This window comes from Hemiscyllium ocellatum, chromosome 29 (assembly GCF_020745735.1).
Source record: "Hemiscyllium ocellatum isolate sHemOce1 chromosome 29, sHemOce1.pat.X.cur, whole genome shotgun sequence".
In the NCBI taxonomy this organism is placed as follows: Eukaryota; Metazoa; Chordata; class Chondrichthyes; order Orectolobiformes; family Hemiscylliidae; genus Hemiscyllium; species Hemiscyllium ocellatum.
The window spans coordinates 31,341,660-31,364,048 of record NC_083429.1 but is presented as its reverse complement, the minus strand read 5'-3'; the positions used below and the strand labels follow the sequence as shown (position 1 = coordinate 31,364,048).

General features: G+C 41.2%; 1 protein-coding gene across 1 annotated transcript in view; it reads left to right on the top strand.

Annotated features, from left to right (window-relative positions):
- The first annotated feature begins 2,325 nt into the window (after positions 1-2,325).
- Positions 2,326-22,389, top strand: part of jhy (junctional cadherin complex regulator) — a 94,566-nt gene continuing 74,502 nt past the window's right edge. Inside the window, exon 1 of the mRNA XM_060846736.1 lies at positions 2,326-2,681. Within this exon, the coding sequence (XP_060702719.1) occupies positions 2,326-2,681 (356 nt within the window). The remainder of the gene's footprint in view (positions 2,682-22,389) is intronic.

Here is a 22,389-nt window from a genome sequence, read left to right as displayed (position 1 = left end):
TCCTTGATCCTGGCACTAGGGAAGCAACACATCATTCTGATTTTTTGCTGTTGGCCACAGAAATGTCTGTCTGTACCTTGCCTTTCCAAATGAATGTAAATCCTGTCCCTCAGAATTGCTTCTAACAATGTACGCGCCACTGATGTAAGGCTCATCGATCTGTAGTTCCCTGGCTTTTCCTTTCAGCTTTTCTTAAATAATGGCACCACATTAGCCAACCTTCAATCTCCTGACACCTCACCCTTGGCTATCAGTAATACAAATATCTAAGCAAGGGACCCAACAATCTGTTATCTAGCTTCCCTCAAAGTTCTGGGAAACACCTGATCAGGTTCTCAGGATTTATCTAACTTTATACGTTTTAAGATCTCCCACACCTCCTCTTCTCTAATGTGAACTCTTTTTAAGACGTCAGTATTTATTTCCCCGAATACCTATCTTCAATGTCCTTCTCCATGGTAAATACTGATGTGAATTATTCATTTAGAATCTTATCCATCTGTGGTTTGCCACATTAGCCTTTAACAGGTTCAATTCTCTCCCTAGTTACCTTTTTGCCCATAATGTACTTAGAATCGCTTTGTATAATGGGCTAGTATCCATTCCTTTAACATTAGATGTAGATGCCTCACTGAATGCCATCCAATATTCGGAGTCTGGAACAACATTTATTGGGGGAGTTTAATTAACTAAGAAATGCAAGTTTCTAGTCTAAAACATTATTATACACAATACAGGAGGACCTACTGACCTGGCAGTCATTATATCCCTGTATTGTTGAAAGTTGTTTCAATAGTGGGTATGCAAGCTATTGCCTGAAATATTGATTCTCCTGCTCCTTGGATGTTGCCTGGCCCTCTGTGTTTTTCCAGCGCCACATTTTTCAACTCTGATACTCCAGCATCTGCAGTCCTCACTTTCTCCTATGCAAGCTACTTCGTGTAGATATAGGTTGTGGGCTTGTGACTTTGATTCCCAAGCATCAAGTTCCTCATTTCAGTTACGTTAGTGAAGAGGCAATTTAAAATGAAACATGTTGTAACTTTGAACTTAACCAAAGCAGTGTAACACTGCATTGGGGCTGGCATCATTTATGCAATTTGCAAGTTGCAAGCTTGAGGAAATTAGGTTAAGACCTAGACTTAAATCCATTGTGAGTTTGAAATCTTCTCTTGACAACCCTAAGAATTTTGGGAGAAAAAAAGAAAAAGCTAGAAAGCTCAGCAGGAGTGGCAGAATCTATGCAGAGAGAAACAGAATTAACATTTTGAGTCCAATATGACTCTTCTTCAAAACTCAGAGTTTTGGATTGCTTTGACTGAGTTCATAATGGCATGTTTTAGGAAGAATTAGTACTAAATTGTTGGTCTAATTCAGAGGTTATAAGAATGACGTGTTTAAGAAAGTCCTATAGTACTGGTGCACTGATGAGTGGGGTGTTTTTAGCTTGATGCAAAGATAAATTGTTATGACTGTACTGAACCTTAGTGTGCATTCATTTGTAATATAGTTGAGTAATTAGTATTGAGTATAAAATGTAGAGATGTTGTCCACTGCTTGTGTCATTTTGAACTGAAACTTTTCCCCATAAAGTAATGATGGGAAGTATAATTTGGTCATTGGATTTTAATATATTTAATTCTAATCAGAGGTTGTTTTGAGATTCAATTACATCTCATAAACAACAGAATCAGTTCTGTTATTGAATGGATATTTTGTAAATCAAAGAACTAAAAGTGAAGCTATTATGGTCGACATAAAAATATGAACATTCAAAATGTTAGTTGTTAACGAAGAAGAGAACAGAAAAATTAACATTTCACATTTGAACTTCATCAGGATTTATAGAGATTGGGGTGTATGATTGAAAAATGTATTGTCATGTGTTTTATACTCAGTATTTTTACACTGCTCAATATTATGAAAAAAGGCATCGTATGTAGAATGTAGGACACTTGTGTCCAAAATGGAGAAACATGCTGAAATTTAAAGTTATCCAATCTACTGAAGTCAAGTTTGGTAAAGTATTTAATTAAAAGAGTTTCTAACACATTAAATAAGTATAAAACTTGTATTGTAGTTTGCTTTCTTTTCAATGATTTTTAACATTTTTTTTCCTTTTTAGCTTTTGAACAAATGTGGTACAAATACAAATAAACCATGATTGTAATGTCGTGCAGATCATGAATTTTCTGTGCATTCAATGAAGTCAAGAAAGTTCTACTTTATACAAGTCATCATTTACAGTTTCCGCATGTGAACTAGTACTTCACCTGCACAACGAATAATCATTAAGGCCTTTCTAACATCTTGAATGTCGTAATGATGGAGAAAAATAGAAGTCCTACACAGAATAGGAAGTTGCTGAACCCAGGAGCTTGCACCCAACTGAAAGAGGTACCTGAAGGGCCATTTCCACCGGAAGGAGAGGATTTTCCCTTAAAGCTATTTGACTCATTGGAGTCTGATTCTGACAGCTTAATTCAAGAAAGGGAATATCAACTGGAACTGCAGCATCGCATTCAGGACAATGAAGAGATGGTAACTTTAGAAGACACTGAATATGATACAAATAATGGGGAGGAGGATGAATGGAATCTCTATGACAGTCTGGAGGATATGGAAGATGAGCAATATGAAGAACAGATTGAACCAGAACACAAAGTCAATAACAATATAAGGTAATTCTTAATTTTGAAAATGTATGTAGACTTTGTTTTCCCTCAAGCGACCACTCTCAAATTTCCTTCTGTTTTTCTACATTATTAGTTATACCTCACCTCCAACATTGTGGGCATTTCTGTGCATCAAATTTCAAGAAAAGCCTGAGAACACATACATACCATATTTTTCAGGATGCTACGAGGGATAGGGGTTCTTCAATTATGAGCCGCGATTGAAAATGTTACAACAGTTCTTGAACAGGGAAGGCTACAAGGTTACCTCTTGGAAATGAAAATGTGTTGCTGGTTAAAGCACAGCAGGTTAGGCAGCATCCAAGGAACAGGAAATTCGACGTTTCGGGCCGGAGCCCTTCATGGAAATTTCAAGGTGGTGCAAAGTTTTGATAATGTGAATAGAGAAAAAACTCTGATGAGGGCTGAATAACAGGAGAACCTGCAGTAGATTCAAGCTAATTGCAAAAATATATAGAGGGGAAATGAGCATCATAGAATCCCTACAGTGTGGAAACAGGCCCTTCCACACTGACCCTCCAAAGAGTAACCCATCCAGACCCATTCCCCTGCCCTATTATCCTACATTTATCCCTGACTAATGCACCTAACCTGATGCATCCCTAACACTATAGATAAGTGAGAATGGCCAATTCACCTGACCTGCACATCTTTGGATTGTGGGAGAAAACCGGAGCACCTGGAGGAAACCCATGTAGACATGGGGATGATGTGCAAACTCCACACAGACAGTCGCCCAGGACTGGAATCAAACCAGGGTCCCTGGTGCTGTGAGGCAGCACTGCTAACCACTGAGCCACCATACCACCCCTTATTTTTAAGAATGTTTTTAAGATTTCATGATTCTTGATTAATCTACTGAAAAAGTGGCAAAATGTTGATTCCATGGAAAGTTTTAAAAGGGAATTGGACAGGCATATGAGGATGGGGAACTGAGAGATGCAGACTAAAAGGGGGGATTTGTGACCAACCACAATTGATCTTTCAGAGGGTCAGCATTGGCATGATTATTTTCCTTGTGTGCTGTAAATTTCAATGATTCTAGGTATTCACTCAAGCTAGGCTGGTTTCATTGGCATAGTAGATCTTTGCTATCTCATTCAATTAGCCATTCATCATAATTTCACATGACACATATACAGCCAATTTAACCTAATTTATTTCCCTACTGAAAGCCATCCTTTAGCAAAGCTTTACATATTATCCCTTAGTTTCTGTATGCTTCTGGCTTGCATCCAACATTATGTGTTGTAACCACTTAAGCTCACTATATCTTAGCTGCTTGTGGATTCAAGCATCCCACATATTTTAGACATTGGAGTAATGCACTCTTTTCACATTCCATATTCCTCTTTGTTCTTTCAGATTTGTTTATCACAGTTTGTCAGCACACTTTGCTGAGAGCAAAAGATCTTTAATTTCGCTCATTTATTCCTGGCCTGGGTGTACACCTTCTTCACCTTTTACTTTGTATTCGTCACTCATTATTTTGTTCAGACGTTGTATACAATTAGTTGCTTTTTCTATCACCAAAATCTTGTTCAGGACACTGATGTTTAGCTCACTGCTTTCTTCTGCATTTCTCTCCTCACTACAACCTTGTCTAAGTTGCGACCTTCTTAAAATTCTGATCAGTGATATGTGATGATTCATTTCCTCAAACCTGTGGTTGTATTGTTTAGACACAGTGTGGCATGCTAATTGATTTTTGATGGTCACACCGCTGCTCTATAATCTGCTCTCACCAATTTTTTTTTCATTTGAGGGAGGTGGGCATCACTCGCTGGCTAGCATTTATTGTCTGGCCCTAGTTCCCCTTGAGAAGGTGTAGTAAGCTGGTTTCCTGAACCATTGTTTTCCATGTGCAATAGATAGATCCACAATGCACTTAAGGGAGAGAATATCAGGATTTTGATCCAGTGACAGTGAAGGAAGGATGAAAGAACATTCTAAGTCAGAGTGGTGAGTGACTTTGGGGGCAAACTTGCAAATGGTGGTGTTCCCATGTATCTGCTGACCTTGTTCTTCTTGATGGAAGTAATTTTCAGATTGGAAGGTGCTGTCTAAGGATTTCTGGTGAATTTCTGCAGTACATCTTGTAGACAATACTCATTACTGCTCCAGAGCATCAGTGGAGGAAGGAGCGGTTGCTTGTAGATGTGATGTCAATCAAAACAGACAGATTTATTCATAACAGTGTCAAGTCTCTTGAGTGTTGTTGGTGTTGCACCCATCTAAGTAAGTGGGAAGTATTCCACCACACTTGTGGTTTGTGCCTTGTAGATTGTGGACAGGCTTTGGGGAGTCAATTACTCACTACAGTATTCCTAGCCACTGACCTGCTGATGTAGCCATTGTATTTGTATGGCCAGTCTAATTGAATTTCTGGTCAATGATAATGCCCAGGATGTTGATAGTGAGGGATTCAGTGTGCTAATACCATTGAATTTTGTGGAAAGGTTAGACTGTCTCTTATTGAAGGTGGTTATAATCTGGCATTTGTGTGTCACAAATGTTACTTGCCAGTTGTCAACCCAAGGCTGTCCAGATCTTGTTGCATTTGAACACAGACTACTTCACCATCTGAGGACTTGTGAATGATGCTGAACATTATGCAATCGTCAGCAAACATGTCAGTTCTAACCTTATGATGGAGCGATGGTCATTGAAGCAGCTGAAGATGGTTAGGCCTAGAACATTGACCTGAGGAACACCTGCAGAGATGTCCTGGAACTAAGATGACTGACCCCTAGAAACTACAGCCATCTTCCTATATGCCAAGTATGACTCCAACTGATGGAGAGTTTGCCCCGATTACCATTGATTCCAGTTTTGTTAAGGCTCCTTGATGCCTGACTGTGTCAAATGCAGTCTGATGTCAATGGCTGTCACTCTCACCTCATCTTTGGAATTCAGATCTTTTATCGATGTCTGGATCAAGAATGTAATGAGGTCACGAGCTGAGTGGCCCTGGCAGGTGCTGCTTGATAACATTGTTGATGACACCTTCCTTCACTTTATTGATCAAGAGTAGAGGTAATTGACCCACTTGGATTTATCCTGCTGTTGTGTACAAGATATACATTGTTAATTTTCCACAATGTAGAGGGAGAGCCAGGGTACCAGATTGGCTTGGATCAGAGAGCGACAAGTACTAGAGCACAAGTCTTCAGTACTGTTGTCAGATTTTTTTCAGGGCCAATAGTCTTTGCAGTTTCCAGTGCCACCAAACATTTGTTGATATCATGTGGAGTGAATTGTATTGACTGAAGACTGGCATCTGTGATGCTGGGAATTTCTCAAAGAGATTGAGATTGATCATCTACTAGGCACTTCTGGCTGAAGATTTCTGGCCATGGACACCATGGATTACTGGTCAGCAGTCAGCAATATGGCTGATACTCTTTTCCAATCTTAATTCCTTTGATCCATTTAAGGTAATGGTATGAGAAAAAATTCTGTTTATGTAGAAAATAAAGATTGATGATTTCTTCAGAAGGACCAATGAATTAAAAGCCAAATTTAATGACCTAGAGTTATGGCACAACAAGCTTGCCCAGTTCTATTTTGGTAATAGATGCTATCTGTATAATCACAGGACTGTCATCCATAATGTAATGCTGAACACAAAGTGGAAGATGTTCCACTTTATTCATATTCAGTTTGTCTTCTCTTGTCTAATATTTCATGACTTTTCTGGACCTGCAAAAACAAAAGAAGAGAATCAAAATGTGCCCTTAATGTTGATTAGTTAGCAGTTTTGTACCTATTAGGTGCACTGTTCCTGAGACTAAATGGATGTATAGAGTCCTGATGAAGGGCTAATGCCCAAAACGTGGAATTTCCTGTTCCTTGGATGCTGCCTGACCTGCTGCGCTTTTCCAGCAACACATTTTCAGCTCTGTATAGAGTCTTAGAAATGCACAGCATGGAAACAGACTCTGGTCCAACTCGTCGATGCTGACCAAATATCCCAAATTAATCTAGTCCCGTTTGCCAGCACTTGGCCCATATTTCTCTGAACTCTTCCTATTCGTATACCCATCCAGTTGTCTTTTAAATGTTGCTAATTGTACCAGCCTCCACCACTTCCTCTGGCACTCATGTCATACATGCACCAGCCTCTGCATGAAAATGTTGCCCCTTGGGTCCTTTTAAATCTTACTCTTCTCACCCTAAACCTATGCCCTCTAGTTATGAACTCCCCCACCCCAGGGAAAATACCTTGACTATTTATCCTATTCATGCCCTGCATGATTTTATAAACCTCTATGTCCATGACTGGATTTGACAACTGAAATATGAACAAAATGATGATAGTGCATCTGGGCTCAATGGAATTTCCTAGCTTCACTGTCTGCTATTTCCTTGATGTTTTCATATTCTTTAATATGCTGGGTGGACACCTGATTAAATCAAAGGCATTTAGAATACAGTGTGGAAACAGGTCATTTGGCCCAACAAGTCCACGCCGACAAATCAAAGAGTAACCCACCCAGACCCATTCCCCTGACTAATGCATCTAACACTATGGGCAATTCAGCATGGGCAATTCAGCATGACCAATTCACCTTAACTTTGGACTGTGGGAGGAAAACATAGCACCTAGAGGAAGCCCATACAGACACGGAGAGAATAAGTCCACACTGACCCTCTGAATAGTAACCTAACCAGACCCATTCCCCCACCCTATTTTTATCCCTGACTAATCACCTAACCTATACATCCCTGAACACTGCGACCAATTTAGCACAGCCAATTCATCTGATCTGCACATCTTTGGATTGTGGGAGGAAACCGAAGCACCCAGAGGAAACCCATGCAGACACAGGGAGAATGTGCAGACTCCACACACATAGTCACCCAAGGCTCTCTGGTGCTGAGAGGAGCAGTGCTAACCAATGAGCTACCGTGCTGCCCAGTAAAATCCAGTTATCCCTAAATGAACACAGTTTTGTTGTAATGAATAATTAACCAAGGTTCACACTATTACAGTGATATTATTGCCAAGCCAAATTCATTGCTGTCTCTACTTTTGCTATCTTTTTTAGAGGAGGAGAGCATCATGAACAAAAACTTCGAGTTTTATGTTTAGCAGCAGGTGGCTGAGGAAATAGCGGAGGCATTGGTTGAGATCTTTCAAGAGTCACTGGAATCAGGAAAGGTCCCGGATGATTGAAAGATGGCTGTTGTAACCCCCTTGTTCAAGAAAGGATCAAGACAAAAGATGGAAAACTATAGGCCAATTAGCCTAACCTCGGTTGTTGGTAAAATTCTAGAATCCATCGTTAAGGATGAGGTTTCTAAATTCTTAGAAGAGCAGGGTCTGATTAGAACAAGTCAGCATGGATTTAGTAAGGGGAGGTCATGCCTGACAAACTTGTTGGAATTCTTTGAAGAGGTGACAAGTAGGTTAGACCAGGGAAACACAGTTGATGTGGTCTATCTAGACTTTCAAAAGGCCTTTGATAAGGTGCCACACGGGAGGCTGCTGAGCAAGGTGAGGGCCCATGGTGTTCGAGGTGAGCTATTGGTATGGATTGAGGATTGGCTGTCTGACAGAAGGCAGAGAGTTGGGATAAAAGGTTCTTTTTCGGAATGGCAGCCGGTGACGAGCGGTGTCCCGCAGGGTTCAGTGTTGGGGCCACAGCTGTTCGCATTACATATTAATGATTTGGATGAAGGGACTGGGGGCATTCTAGCGAAGATTGCAGATGATACGAAGTTAGGTGGTCAGGCAGGTAGTACTGAGGAAGTGGGGAGGCTACAGAAGGATCTAGACAGTTTGGGAGAGTGGTCCAGGAAATGGCTGATGGAATTCAATGTGAGCAAATGTGAGGTCTTGCACTTTGGCAAAAAGAATAAAAGCGTAGACTACTTTCTAAATGGTGAGAAAATTAGTAAAGCCAAAGTACAAAGGGATCTGGGAGTGCTAGTCGAGGATTCTCTAAAGGTAAACATGCAGGTTGAGTCCATGATTAAGAAAGCAAATGCAATGTTGTCACTTATCTCAAGAGGGTTGGAATTTAAAAGCAGCGATGTGCTACTGAGACTTTATAAAGCTCTGGTTAGGCCCCATTTGGAGTACTGTGTCCAGTTTTGGTCCCCACACCTCAGGAAGGACATACTGGCACTGGAACGTGTCCAGCGGAGATTCACACGGATGATCCCTGGAATGGTAGGTCTAACATATGAGGAACGGCTGAGGATCCTGGGATTGTATTCATTGGAGTTTAGAAGATTAAGGGGAGACTTAATAGAGACATACAAGATAATACATGTCCTGGAAAGGGTGGACCCTAGGAAATTGTTTCCATTAGGCTAGGAGACTAGGACCCGTGGACACAGCCTTAGAATTAGAGGGAGTCAATTCAGAACAGAAATGCGGAGACATTTCTTCAGCCAGAGGGTGGTAGGCCTGTGGAATTCATTGCCACAGAGTGCAATGGAGGCCGGGACGCTAAATGTCTTCAAGGCAGAGATTGATAGATTCTTGTTGTCTCGAGGAATTAAGGGCTACGGGGAGAACGCTGGTAAATGGAGTTGAAATGCCCATCAGCCATGATTGAATGGCGGTGTGGACTCGATGGGCCGAATGGCCTTACTTCCACTCCTGTGTCTTATGGTCTTATGGTTTTATAAATTGCTCATCACAAGTTGCTGCCAGTTCTATACAGCAACAAGCTACTGATAACCTCCATTGCGAATACTGCAAAATGCAGTTTTATACATATATAAATTGTTCTCGGATTTAATGCAAGATTGTCAGTTAATGCAAGACTGTACCTTTCCTTGCCTCCCATATTAACATCTTTCAACTTTTTTCTACTGGCCATAATTTTCCTCGTTATTAACCAAGTTTTGCTCCCGATACTTGTTTTAAACTTTTCTGTTTCTTTATAATTTTTATTTCATTTCAAAGAATAGCTTTGGAACATAAATCTTTTCTCTTTAATGGACTATTCCCATCTGAATTGTCTCTTCCCTGAATTCCCTCCATTTCTGTTTTATTCTGTAGTGCAAGATTCTTTCTTAAATCACTCAAATCAGATTTTCCGAATTAACATTCTTAGCTTTGATTAGACGTTCTCCACAATTACTTTAAATGATGTCACAGTCAATGTTAGGTCAGTGATGATCTACTGAATTTAACCCACTTACCTCACTTTATTTCCCCGAGTGAGGTCCAAATTGGTTTCTTTCCTTATTGGACTGAAAACATATTAATCAATAAAACATTATCCTGGTACCTAGCAAGCATTACTTCCTGCCATATGTACAAATGACTCAGATTCTTATATTATTTTTATCAGACAGAATTTGACATCAAGCAAGCAAACTGTGATAGAATATAGAATAAAGAATGTAAATAGGTATAACATGACAGCCATTACAGAGATGGCCAAGGCTGGGACATGAACATTGAAAGTGTTTCAAACAGAAGCTCAGAAAATTTGGAGGGATAGCTTTTACTTCAGGATACCATCAGTGCACTAGTGAGAAATGACCTTAGCTCAAAAGAGAAAACTTTAGAATCATTTTGGATGCAGTTAAGAAATAGGGAAGGTGAGAAGTCATTTGTAGAGGTAACTTGTGGAAGTAGTTACACTGGAGGACAGAATATAACAAAATGAATAAATTGGGTAAGGAATGACTTTAACCAACATATAAATTGAATGAAACTGATTGATAAAGCTATCCTGGTAAATGAGTTCACAGAGTGTACTTTGGACAATTTATAAGGGTAGTATGTTCTATTGCCAACCCACAAGCAGACGAATCCAGACCTTGATATCAGCAAAGTGTTTTTTATCAATAAATTCATGGTGAAGAGCCTATGTTAAAATAATCATAGCATAGTCAAATTTTACATTTAGTTTGAAGAAAAGTACGGGTATTTCAAACCTGAATAAGGCTATTATAAGAATATGAAGACAAAACTAGCTTAAGATAGTTGAAAACTAGTTCAAAAGAGCTGGAAGCAAGTTTAAAATGTAGGAGTGTAGATATACAGTAGCACTCTTTTGAGGAGATACTTAATCCTAAGCAAAAATTTAGCCCAGTGAGAAAGAAAAATTCTTTGAAAACAATATACCATTTGTAACTAATTGAACGTTAAAAGTAGCATCAAATTCAAAGAAACAGTGTTCAAATTTGCGAAGATTCATAGTATATCAGAAGGTGGGTCAGATTTGAAAGACCTGCAAAGAATGACAAAAAAAAATCAAGCATGTGAGAGAAAGCTTTCTAGTAATAGATAAACAGATGTTAAGAGTTTATACAAATATTTTAAGGAGGAAAAGAGTAATTAAAGCTAACACTGGTCTTCAAGAGAGTGGATCTGAGGACTTGATAATGAAGAACAAGATGATGGTGTTGAACAGCTATTTTGTCTCTTGTCAGCACTATAGAAAACTTGCAAAAAGTTTGCAAAGATACTTGAAAATCAGGAACTGAATGGAAGGGAAGAATTTAAATTAATAGCCGTCTGCAGAAAAGGTGCTTGGAAAGCTGTTGGAACAAAAGGAGACAAATCCTTAGGACATGATTGCCTCTTATATGGCCTTGTGAGAAGAAATCATGTTTACTTAATTCATTAGAGTTCTTTCAGGAATTAACAAACAAAATGGATAAAGAGGAGCCTATATATGTAAGCAAAGGCATTTGAGAAGGTACTTTATCAAAGGTTATGACAGAAGATAAGAGTATGGTATTTAGTGGATAAAGGTTTTGTTAGCAATCAGAAACAGAGTAGAGACAAATGAGTTATTTTCAGATTGGAAAGCTGTAGCTAGTGGAGTACTAAGGAATCAGTGCTTGCAGCTTCAGCTTTTAAAATCCATGACATTACTTTAGTGAAGGATCTGAATGAGTGGTAGTTACGTTTGTCAAAGACATCAAATTAAGTTGTCAAAAGGAGATAGAGCATTTGCAAAGGAATATGGGTAGTTTAAATAAGTGCACAAAATATTGACAGATGAATAAAAGTGTGGCAGAATGTAAATTTGTTCATTTTAACAAGAAAGATAGAAAAGCAGTGCTTTACTAGTTAAATGAAGAGAGATTACAGAACTCAATGGTATCAAGGGTTTTGGGTATCCTAAGACATAAATCACAAAAAGTTGGTATGTAGGCACAGTAAATGATTAGGAAAGCAAATGGAATGTTTGTGCCTATTGGAAGTAGAATGGAATAAAGTTGAACAGATGGACAGGTACCAATTGGAGTTTAAAAGAATGACAGACGATCTTACTGAAACGTTTAAGTTCTTAAGCTGCATACTGGGAGGATACTTTCTCATGTGGGGGAGATTAGAATAATGGGACATAGTTGAAGAGTAAGAGGTCTAAATTTAACAGAAGTTGTCTTCTGTTAGAGGATCATTAGTATTTGCACTTCTCTTTGTAAGAAAGTAGCAGAGGCATTGAATTTATTCAGGGCAGAGTTGAATAAATTTTCAATTGACAAGTGAGTTAAAATTTACAAGAGCAGACAGTAAAGTATAATTGAGACCAGATCATCCATGATTGTGTCGAATGGTGGGGTAGATACAAAACTGCAAATGACTTACTCTTGCTCCTAATCCCTTTATTTTTATATGCCTTTGCTTCATAGCTTTTCAGGATATGCATGGCTTCTGGCAGAATTGCATGATACAAAGATTTTATTAATGGCATATCAGATGCTTTAGAGGCTGCATGGATATACTTGAGGAAAGTGGCATTCCAAACTTTAACTTGATCTTACCTGAATTGATTTCATTTGGTAAGCCATAGTATTATTTGCTTTTCTCCAAGAGAATTAGAGTCATAGAATCACAGAGATGTACAGCACGGAAATAGACTCTTTGGTCTAATTCATCCATGCCAATCAGATTTCCCAATACATCTAGCCCCACCGCCAGCATCCAGTCCATATCTCTCCAAACCCTTCCAATTCATATACCCATCCAAATGCCTTTTAAATGTTGCAATTTTACTAGCCTCCACCACTTCCTCTGGCAGCCCATTCCATCCCCGCACCACCCTGTGTGTGAAAAAGTTGCCCCGTAGGCCTCTTTTATATCTTTCTCCTCTCACCCTAAACCTATGCCCTCTAATCCTGGACTCCCCCATCCCAGAGAGTCTATTTACCTTATCCCTGCCCCTCATGATTTTATAAACCTGTATACGGTTCCCCCCACTCAGCCTCCGACACTCCAGGGAAAACATCCCCAGCCTATTTAACCTCTCCATGTAGCTTAAATCGTCCAACCCTGGCTACATCCTTGTAAATGTTTTCTGAACCCATTCAAGTTTCACAGCATCCCTCTAATAGAAAGGAAACCAGAACTGCACACAGTATTCCAAAAGTGGCCTAACCAATGCCCTGTACAGCTGCAATATGATCGCCCAACTCCAGTAGTCAATACTCTGACCAATAAAGGAAAGCATGGCAAACGCCTCCTTCACTATCCTATCTACCTGCGACTCTACTATCAAAAAGCTATGAACCTGCACTCCAAGGTCTCTTTGTTCAGCAACACCCCCTTGGACCTCACCATTAAGTGTATAAGTCCTGCTAAGATTTGCTTTCCCAAAATGCAGCACCTTGCATTTATCTAAATTAAACTCCATCTGCTATTCCTCAGCCCATTGGCCAATCTGATCAAGAACTAGCTCTAATCTGAGGTAGAGTTGAAAAGTGTGGTGCTGGAAAAGCGCAGCAGGCCAGGCAGCATCCGCGGAGCAGGAGAATCGACGTTTTGGGCATAAGGCCTTCTTCAGGAATGAGGCTGGTGTGCCAAGCGGGCTGAGATAAAAGGTAGGGGGTGGGAATTGGGGGGGTGGGGGTGGGGGTGGGGGGTGTGATGGGAATACGATAGGTGGAAGGAGGTGAGGGTGATAGGCCGGAGAGGGGGTGGGACGGAGAGGTTGGGAAGAAGATTACCGGTCAAGAGGACGGTGCTGAATCCGGGGATTGGGACTGAGATAAGGTGGGGTTAGGGGAAATGAGGAAGCTGGAGAAATCTACATTCATCCCGTGTGGTTGGAGGGTTCCTAGGCGGAGGATGAGGAGCTCTTCCTCCACGCGTTGTGTGGCCTGGGTCTGACGATGGAAGAGGTCAAGGGCATGCATGTCCTTGGCCGAGTGGGAGGGAGAGTTAAAGGGTTCAGCCACAGGACAGTTGGGTTGGTTGGTGCAGGTGTCCCAGAGGTGTTCCCTGAAACATTCCGCAAGTAGGCGGCCTGTCTCCCCAACGTAGAGGAGACCACATCGGGTGCAGTGGATACAGTAAATGATGTGTATGGAGGTGCAGGTGAATTTGTGACGGATATGGAAGGATCCATTGGGGCCTTGGAGGGAGGTGAGGGGGGAGGTGTGGGCACAAGTTTTGCACTTCTTGCGGTTGCAGGGGAAGGTGCCGGGAGTGGAGGTCAGGTTGGTGGGGGGTGTGGACCTGACGAGGGAGCCGTGGAGGGAGTGGTCTCTCCAGAACGCCGATAGGGGTGGGGAGGGAAATATATCCCTGGTGATGGGGTCTGTTTGGAGGTGGCGGAAATGGCAGAGAATGATACAATGTATCCGAAGGTTGGTGGGGTGGAAGGTGAGGACCAGTATGGTTCTGTCCTGGTGACGATTGGAGGGGCAGAGTTGCGGGAAGTGGAGGAGATGCGGTGGAGAGCATCGTCGACTACATTGGAGGAGAAATTGCGGTCTTTGAAGAAGGAATCCATTTGGGCTGTTCGGTAGTGGAATAGGTCCTCCTGGGAGCAGATGCAGTGGAGGCAAAGGAATTGGTAATATAGGATGGCATTTTTACAGGAGGCAGAGTGGGAGGAGGTATAATCTAGGTAGCTGTGGGAGTCAGTTGGTTTGTAGTAAATGTCTGTGTTGAGTCGGTTGCCCAAAATAGAAATGGAGAGGTCTAGGAAGGGGAGGGAGGAGTCTGAGACGGTCCAGGTAAATTGAGGTGGGGGTGGAAGGTGTTAGTAAGTGGATGAACTGTTCAACCTCCTTGTGGGAGCACAAGGTAGCGCCAATATAATCATTGATGTAGCGGAGGAAAAGGTGGGGGATGGTGCCAGTGTAGCTGCAGAAGATGGACTGTTCCACATATCCGACGAAGAGGTGGGCATGCGGGTGCCCACGGCTACTTCTTTGGTTTGGAGGAAGTGGGAGGATTGGAAGGAGAAGTTGTTAAGAGTGAGGACCAGTTCAGTCAGTCGAAGGAGGGTGTCACTGGAAGGGTACTGGTTGGGTTGGCGGGAGAGGAAGAAGCGGAGGGTTTGGGGGCCTTGGTAATGGCCGATGGAAGTGTATAGGGACTGGATGTCCATTGTGAAGATAAGGCATTGGGGGCCGGGAAAGCGAAAATCATGGAGGAGGTGGAGGGCGTGGATGGTGTCCTGAAAGTAAGTGGGGAGTTCTTGGACTAAGGGAGACAGGACAGTGTCGAGGTATGCAGAGATGAGTTCGGTGGGGCAGGAGCAGGCTGAGACAATGGGTCGGCCGGGGCAGTCGGGTTCTGCCTCCTCCAAACAGACCCACCACCAGGGATATATTTCCCTCCCCACCCCTATCAGCGTTCCGGAGAGACCACTCCCTCCGCGACTCCCTCGTCAGGTCCACACCCCCCACCAACCCAACCTCCACTCCCGGCACCTTCCCCTGCAATCGCAAGAAGTGCAAAACTTGCGCCAACACCTCCCCCCTCACCTCCCTCCAAGGCCCCAATGGATCCTTCCATATCTGTCACAAATTCACTTGCACCTCCACACACGTCTTTTCCTGTATCCACTGCACCCGATGTGGTCTCCACTACATTGGGGAGACAGGCCGCCTACTTGCAGAACGTTTCAGGGAACACCTCTGGGACACCCGCACCAACCAACCCAGCCGCCCCGTGGCTGAACACTTTAACTCCCCCTCCCACTCGGCCAAGGACATGCATGTCCTTGGCCGCCTCCATCGCCAGACCCAGGCCACACGACGCCTGGAGGAAGAGCTCCTCATCTTCTGCTTAAGAACCCTCCAACCACACGGGACGAATGTAGATTTCTCCAGCTTCTTCATTTCCCCTACCCCCACCTTACCTCAGTCCCAACCCCTGGATTCAGGACAGCCCTCTTGACCTGCAATCTTCTTCCCGACCTCTCTGCCCCCACCCCCTCTCGGTCTATCACCCTCACCCTCACCTCCTTCCACCTATCGTATTCCCAGCGCCCCTCCCCCAAATTCCTCAGCCTTCTCCCCCACCTTTTATCTCCGCCCACTTGGCACACCAGCCTCATTCCTGAAGAAGACCTTATGCCCGAAACATCGATTCTCCTGCTCCTCGGATGCTGCCTGGCCTGCTGCGCTTTTCCAGCACCACACTTTTCAACTCTGGTCTCCAGCATCTGCAGTCCTCACTTTCTCCTAGTCTAATCTCAGGTAATCTTCTTCGCTGTCCACTACACCTCCAACTTTAGTGTCATCTGCAAACTTACTAACTATACTTCTGAAGCTCACATCCAAATCATTTATATAAATGTTGACAAGTAGTGGATCCAGCACCATTACTGTGGTGATGCTTCCCACAGCTCATCATTAAATTATTTATTCTGAACCTTAGAACTCTGTGTTGTAATCAATGTAATCAATGTAGTCATTGTAATAAATTACTGGTTAGGCTTACTTTTTCTTGTGCCACTCCTTTAACCAGGCTACCATTTAGGTTTTGCTCATATAACAGAACCAAGCAAAATTAGTGATTATACAGTATTCGCTATTAAATTTTCTGTACAAAATTTTAATAATTAGCAGGTGATCACGAACTAGAACCAGCTGTTGTATCTGTGTATCAAGGTATGTTCAACTTAGACTATATTACAGAAGATGTAATATAAGAAGGTATTACTGCTAAACTCTCTGAAAATAAAGCAGCAAAATCTAGGATCAATTAATTAACATTTGGAAGAGAAAGATTGTTAATGGTTTGGATGAGACTCTTTTAAACAAAAGTTTAATTAAGATTTTTGAAGTAATGTTTGTAATTTGCAATTTATGGGTTGAAATCCTTTTCATAACCTCAGCTCCATATAAGATTGGATTATTTCAAATGATTCTAATCATTTAGTTGTCTGAATATCAATCTCAAGAGGTCTATTGTAGTGCACCATGCCCAAATAGAGGACATTGTTCACTGTGACCCAAGTCTCCGTGTGGAAACACAACAAGTATGAAGTGCTCCTTCATAGTCTATCATGAAATAAACGTGAATCGTTTTGTTCTCAGTTGAGTAAAAGGTTATGCAGACAGTTGATGCGCAACACTTTATAGATATGCAGCAGATGTGACAAGTGCTTCAAATTCCTGAGTGTCTAATGGGGTTCAAATCCATACACAATAATATTTTTGTAGGTCAATGGACTATATTAATGGTGTTCATTATGATCACATCAAATAAAAAAAAAACTATCTAATAGATAACAGCTTCACAAACTGCATTATTCAGTCTTAGGAGCTGAATTGGAAAGTTTTCCGATGATTATAGCTCATGGATATGGTTAACATTTCCAATAATTGTGACTCATGTTTCATTTGCATATTCAAAGAACAATGTTATTCACAATTACCATTTGTGTATTTTAAATTATTGGTTTGCTTGCAGCTGCATTTTTTACTGTGATTTACATTATTTTTATCTTACTTAGTCAAAAATGCCTAGTTTTTAATTCAATTTATCAATCCATAAATGAATTAGAAGTCAAATGCTTTAGAATTTAGCATTTTGTTTTTAATAGTAAATACCTGTTAACTTTTTAATAAGTTCACTGTTTTTATCATATTAATTAACAATATATATTTGAGAAAAGCCATTACAGGCCTTGAGATTATTAAGAATGTTAACATTTAAACATTTAGAAAATTTATGTGAGATGTCTTTGCCCTTTTAAAAAAATCTCCATCCATTTACTTCAAAAAGTTTAAGGTCTCGAAAACTGGGAGCCACATGAACTTAATTTTGAATTCTTTAAATATTTTTCCCTTGATTGATCACTTTATTTATAGTTGTGATTTTCACAACAGTAATTTCAGAATTTCTACAGTTATGTGATACAGATAAATCCAAAGTGTACACTTGAATGATAAAGGCATTCCAAATTTGGAATATATTACAATCACTAAGCTTTGTGTGCCTGATACTGATAAGTATTTCTATCTGCCTGGAGTATAGTTATTGAGATTGGTTAATTATTGGCACAGATTGCTTTGTAGGATTATGATGTGTGGCAGTAATGGAGACCTGTCTTAATAAAGGACAAATCTGGTTGTTAAATATTCCTGGTTACAAGGTATTCAGAAAGAAAAAGGAAAGGGAAAAATGTAGGAAGGGTTGGAAGCATTACAGAACTGCAGAAAAAGAATGTTTTAGGGTTCAAGGGCAGAATGGATTTAGCCAGAGCTAAGGAATAAGAAAGGTGCAAGCAATGGGCAAGCATTCCTCAATTTTGTTCAGGAGAATTTCCCACAGCAGTATGTATCCAGTCCAACAGAAAAGGTGTTATTTCTACCTGGTTAATGGAAAGATGCGGGCCAAATATGTCAAGTGATCACTAAATTTTGGGATGACAGTAAAAATGACATTGGTCAATCTAGATTAAGAATAATCAAATGGCAGAGAAGTGACTTAAGTTAGGTGAGAAAAGGACTGTGCCAGATAGACTGGAACCAAAAGTTAGCAAGAAAAACAGTAACTGAATATTGGGCTACCTTCAACAAGGAGATGGTTTGGGAATTTCATGCTATGTTCCCTCAAGAGGGAAAGGTAGGACAAACAAATCCATAGCTTTCTGGATGAAAAGGAGACAGAAATTCAGTTAAAGAAGAAAAGTATGTTTATGACAGGTGTCATAGTGAATATAATTGAGAACTAAGCAGAGAAGCTTCAAAACCAAAGTGAAAGACTGACATCTAATATTAAGGAAAATCCCAAAGTTTTCAACAAACATATCAATAGTAAAAGAGCGGCCAAAGTAGAAACAAAGTCAGTTAAGGTCAAAGCATTGAATTAACACATAGAGGCAAAAGGCATGGCTGAGGTGGTGGTGAAAGAAGGGGAAACTCCGTCATGGTAAACATTAGAAATGGATAAGCAGGAGGCATTGGATTAGCTGACAGTCCTTAAAGTTGAGGGACTGGAACTGGATGAGATAAATCCAAGTATATTGAAGGAAGTGAGAGTGGAAATTGCAGAGGCACTAGCAAACATCTTCAAACTTCCCTAAACTCAGGACTAGTACCAGAGGATTGGAGAATTGCAAACATCACTCCCTTGTTCAAAAAGCTATTACAGATCAGCCAGTTTAACCTCAGCCATGAGGAAACTTATAGAAATAATTATTTGAGATAAAGTTAATAGTCACATGGCAAAGGTTGCTTTGAAAGAGTCAACATTGACTTGTTAAAGGTTGATTGTGCCCAACTAACTTGCTAGTCTTTTTTGAGCTGATGAGGGCAAGGCTGTTCATGTCATATATATGAACTTCCGAAAGGCATTTGACAATTCAACACAACAGGCTTGTGCTAAAAGGAACCATAACAACATGGATACAAATGGGCGGGGGCATAGGAAACAGTCAGTCATGGTTAATTGGTATTTTTCAGACTGGAAGAAAGTTTGTTATGGAGTTCTCCTGGTGTTGGTATTGGAACTGTAGCTTTTCCTTATAATATATAATGGGTCCACATCTTGGTGTGCAGGGGACATCTTCAAGGTGTGCAGAGGGAACAAATTGTAAAGTATGAGGAGAATAGTATGCAACTTCAAATGGACATTGGTATATTGGTGCAATGGGCAGTTAGGTGACAGATGAAGTTCTTCAGCTTCAGCTGAGCAGAGAGAGAGGGAGTCAGCAACGAGACAAATTGAGGCCCAAGATTCTAATCATTTAGTTGTCTGAATATAGCTGGTGAAGTGGAGTCCTAGTTCAACAGTTGCAGCTTTTTTTTTGGAAGCAGGGTTTAACTGAGAAAAAACAGGAACAAGTGAAAATCAGGATCAGTATAGTAAAGTTAGATAATTGTGTGAATTTCCATAAATGACGTTAGTTCATAGTATTCTTATGGAAGCATCGTTTTAAGAAGTATGTAACTAATGGTTACAAATGGACATTGGTGCTCCATTAACAGTGGGGTGAGTGCAGGGCTCTCCTTTAAAAAATGGGCGGAACGGTGGCACAGTGGTTAGCACTGCTGCCTCACAGCGCCAGAGACCCAGATTCAATTCCCGCCTCAGGCGACTGACTGTGTGGACTTTGCACGTTCTCCCTGTGTCTGCGTGGGTTTCCTCCGGGTGCTCCAGTTTCCTCCCACAGTCCAAAGATGTGCGGGTCAGGTGAATTAGCCATGCTAAATTGCCCGTAGTGTTAGGTATGGGGTAAATATAGGGGTATGGGTGGGTTGCACTTTGGCGGGTCGGTGTAGACTTGTTGGACCGAAGGACCTGTTTCCACGCTATAAGTAATCTAATCTAATCTAATAGTCTTAATGGAAGTCATGGTAGCAGAGCTTGCACCTGTAATATCCTTCTCCTGTGAGATGTGACAAATCATGGAAGCTTCAGTTATCCTGGTAGTCACATGTGCAGGAAATATGTCCTAGCTTCAGCTACTAGCTAATCACATTTCAGAGATGGAGCAGCAGGTGAATTCACTCTGGAGCTTCCACATTACCGAGCATGAGTGGATCACGTTCAGTGAGATGGTTGTACTTCAGGTGAAGATGTAACAAGCAGGAAGGGCTTGGTTAACCACAGACAGAGTAGAGGAAGACTGGTAGTATAGGAGTCCCCAGTGACCATCCCCCTTTCTAACAGATATGTGTTTTGGATAATGTTGTGAGAGATAACAATGCAGGAGAAAACAGTGGGAGTCAACTTCATGGCACCATGGATAGGCCTTCTGCACAAAAGAGGAGGAAAAAGAATAGGAGGGACATAGTGGTAAGGGGAACAGATGGACATTTCTGTGGGCTGCAAAAGAGACTGCAGGATAATTTGTTGTCTTCTTGGTGCCAAGGTCAGGGATGTCACTGGAAGGCTACAGGACGTTGTGAACATGGAGCGCAAACAGACAGAGGTCAATGAGATGAGGTCCTGGAAGGAGAATTTACGGAGCTAAGAAGTAGATTAAAAAGCATAGTGTCATAGAGATGCACAGCATCCATGCCAACCAGATATCCTCAATAAATCTAGTCCTATTTGCCAGCACCTGACCATTATCCCTCTAAACCCTTCCTATTCATATACCCATCTAGATGTCTTTCAAATGCTGCAATTGTAACAACTTCCACCATTTCTTCTGGCAGCTCATTGTGTACACCCACCACCCTCTTCATTAAAACATTGCCCCTTAGGTCCCTTTTAAATCTTTCCCCTCTCATCTTAAACCTATGCTCTCTGGTTTTTGGATTCCCCACCCCAGGGAATAGAGCTTGTACCTTTACCCTAGCCATGTCCTTCATGAGTTTATAAGTCTCTATAAGGTCATCCCTCAGCCTCTGACCCTCCAGGAAAAATAGCACCAGCCTGTTCAGCCTTTCGCTTTAGCTCAAATCCTCCTGCCCTGGCAACATACTCGTAAATCTTTTTTGAATCCTTTCAAATTTCACAACATCCTTCCTGTCACGGGGAGACCAAAATTGCATGCAGTATTCCAAAAGTGGCCTGACCGATGTCCTGTACAGCTGCAACATGACTTCCCAACTCCCAAAACAGGACTCTAAAGGTAGTAATCTCTGAATTGTGGTGCCATGTGCAAGTGAGTAGTGGTGGTTCCAGAAAAATGGCTCAACTGAAGGAGATGAATGGCCAAAATTAGAAAAAACAGAAAAGGGGAGTCAAGAGATATAGAAATTATAGGCAATTTAAGGCACAACGAAGGTGAGCACGGTCAGATAACACTTATTTTAATGCAAAAGCATGAACATGGCAGAAGAGATGAGCACACTAATTAAAACATGGACATAACATGTCATTGCTGCTACTGAAATATGATTGAGAGAAGGGCAAGATTGGTGGCTCAGTATTTCAGAATATAGAATATGTTGGTGAGACAACGAAAAAGGTCAGAGGGGATGGGATGTTACAGTATTGATCAGGGAATCACTTATAGCAGTAATAAATAATAACATCTAATGGCTCTTCAAAGGAAGCCAGATGGGTAGATGTTTATGAAAATGGTTTGGGGATGGGACACTTCAGTGATGAGGAAAGGTTGTAGAAATTGGGACTGTCTTCCCTGCAAAGGAGAAAGGTGAGATGAGATTTGATAGAAGTTTTCAATATCATCAGAGGTCTGGTCAGAGTAACTGGGGAAAAGTGGTTCCAGTTTGTAAACCGATAGAGAGCTGAAGGACGCAGTGCCTGGAAATGTGATGGAGACGGGTTCAGTTAAGGTGTTCCAGAAGGCATTGGATGAAAATGTGAACAGAAACAATGTAGGAAAAAGGCAGGAGATTGACAATAAGCTAAATTGCTCAATGGTCCAAATGACCTCTATCTGCACTGTAATATTTCTGTAATTCAGTGCTTATCTCTCACCATCTTAAAACAGCACCATTGGCCCTGTGTTACACTGAAATATGATACAGAATTGGTGGCCATTATCAATGCAATTCGAGTACTGAAAACAGTTCATGGATCACTTTGATTTTGCAAAGCAGCATG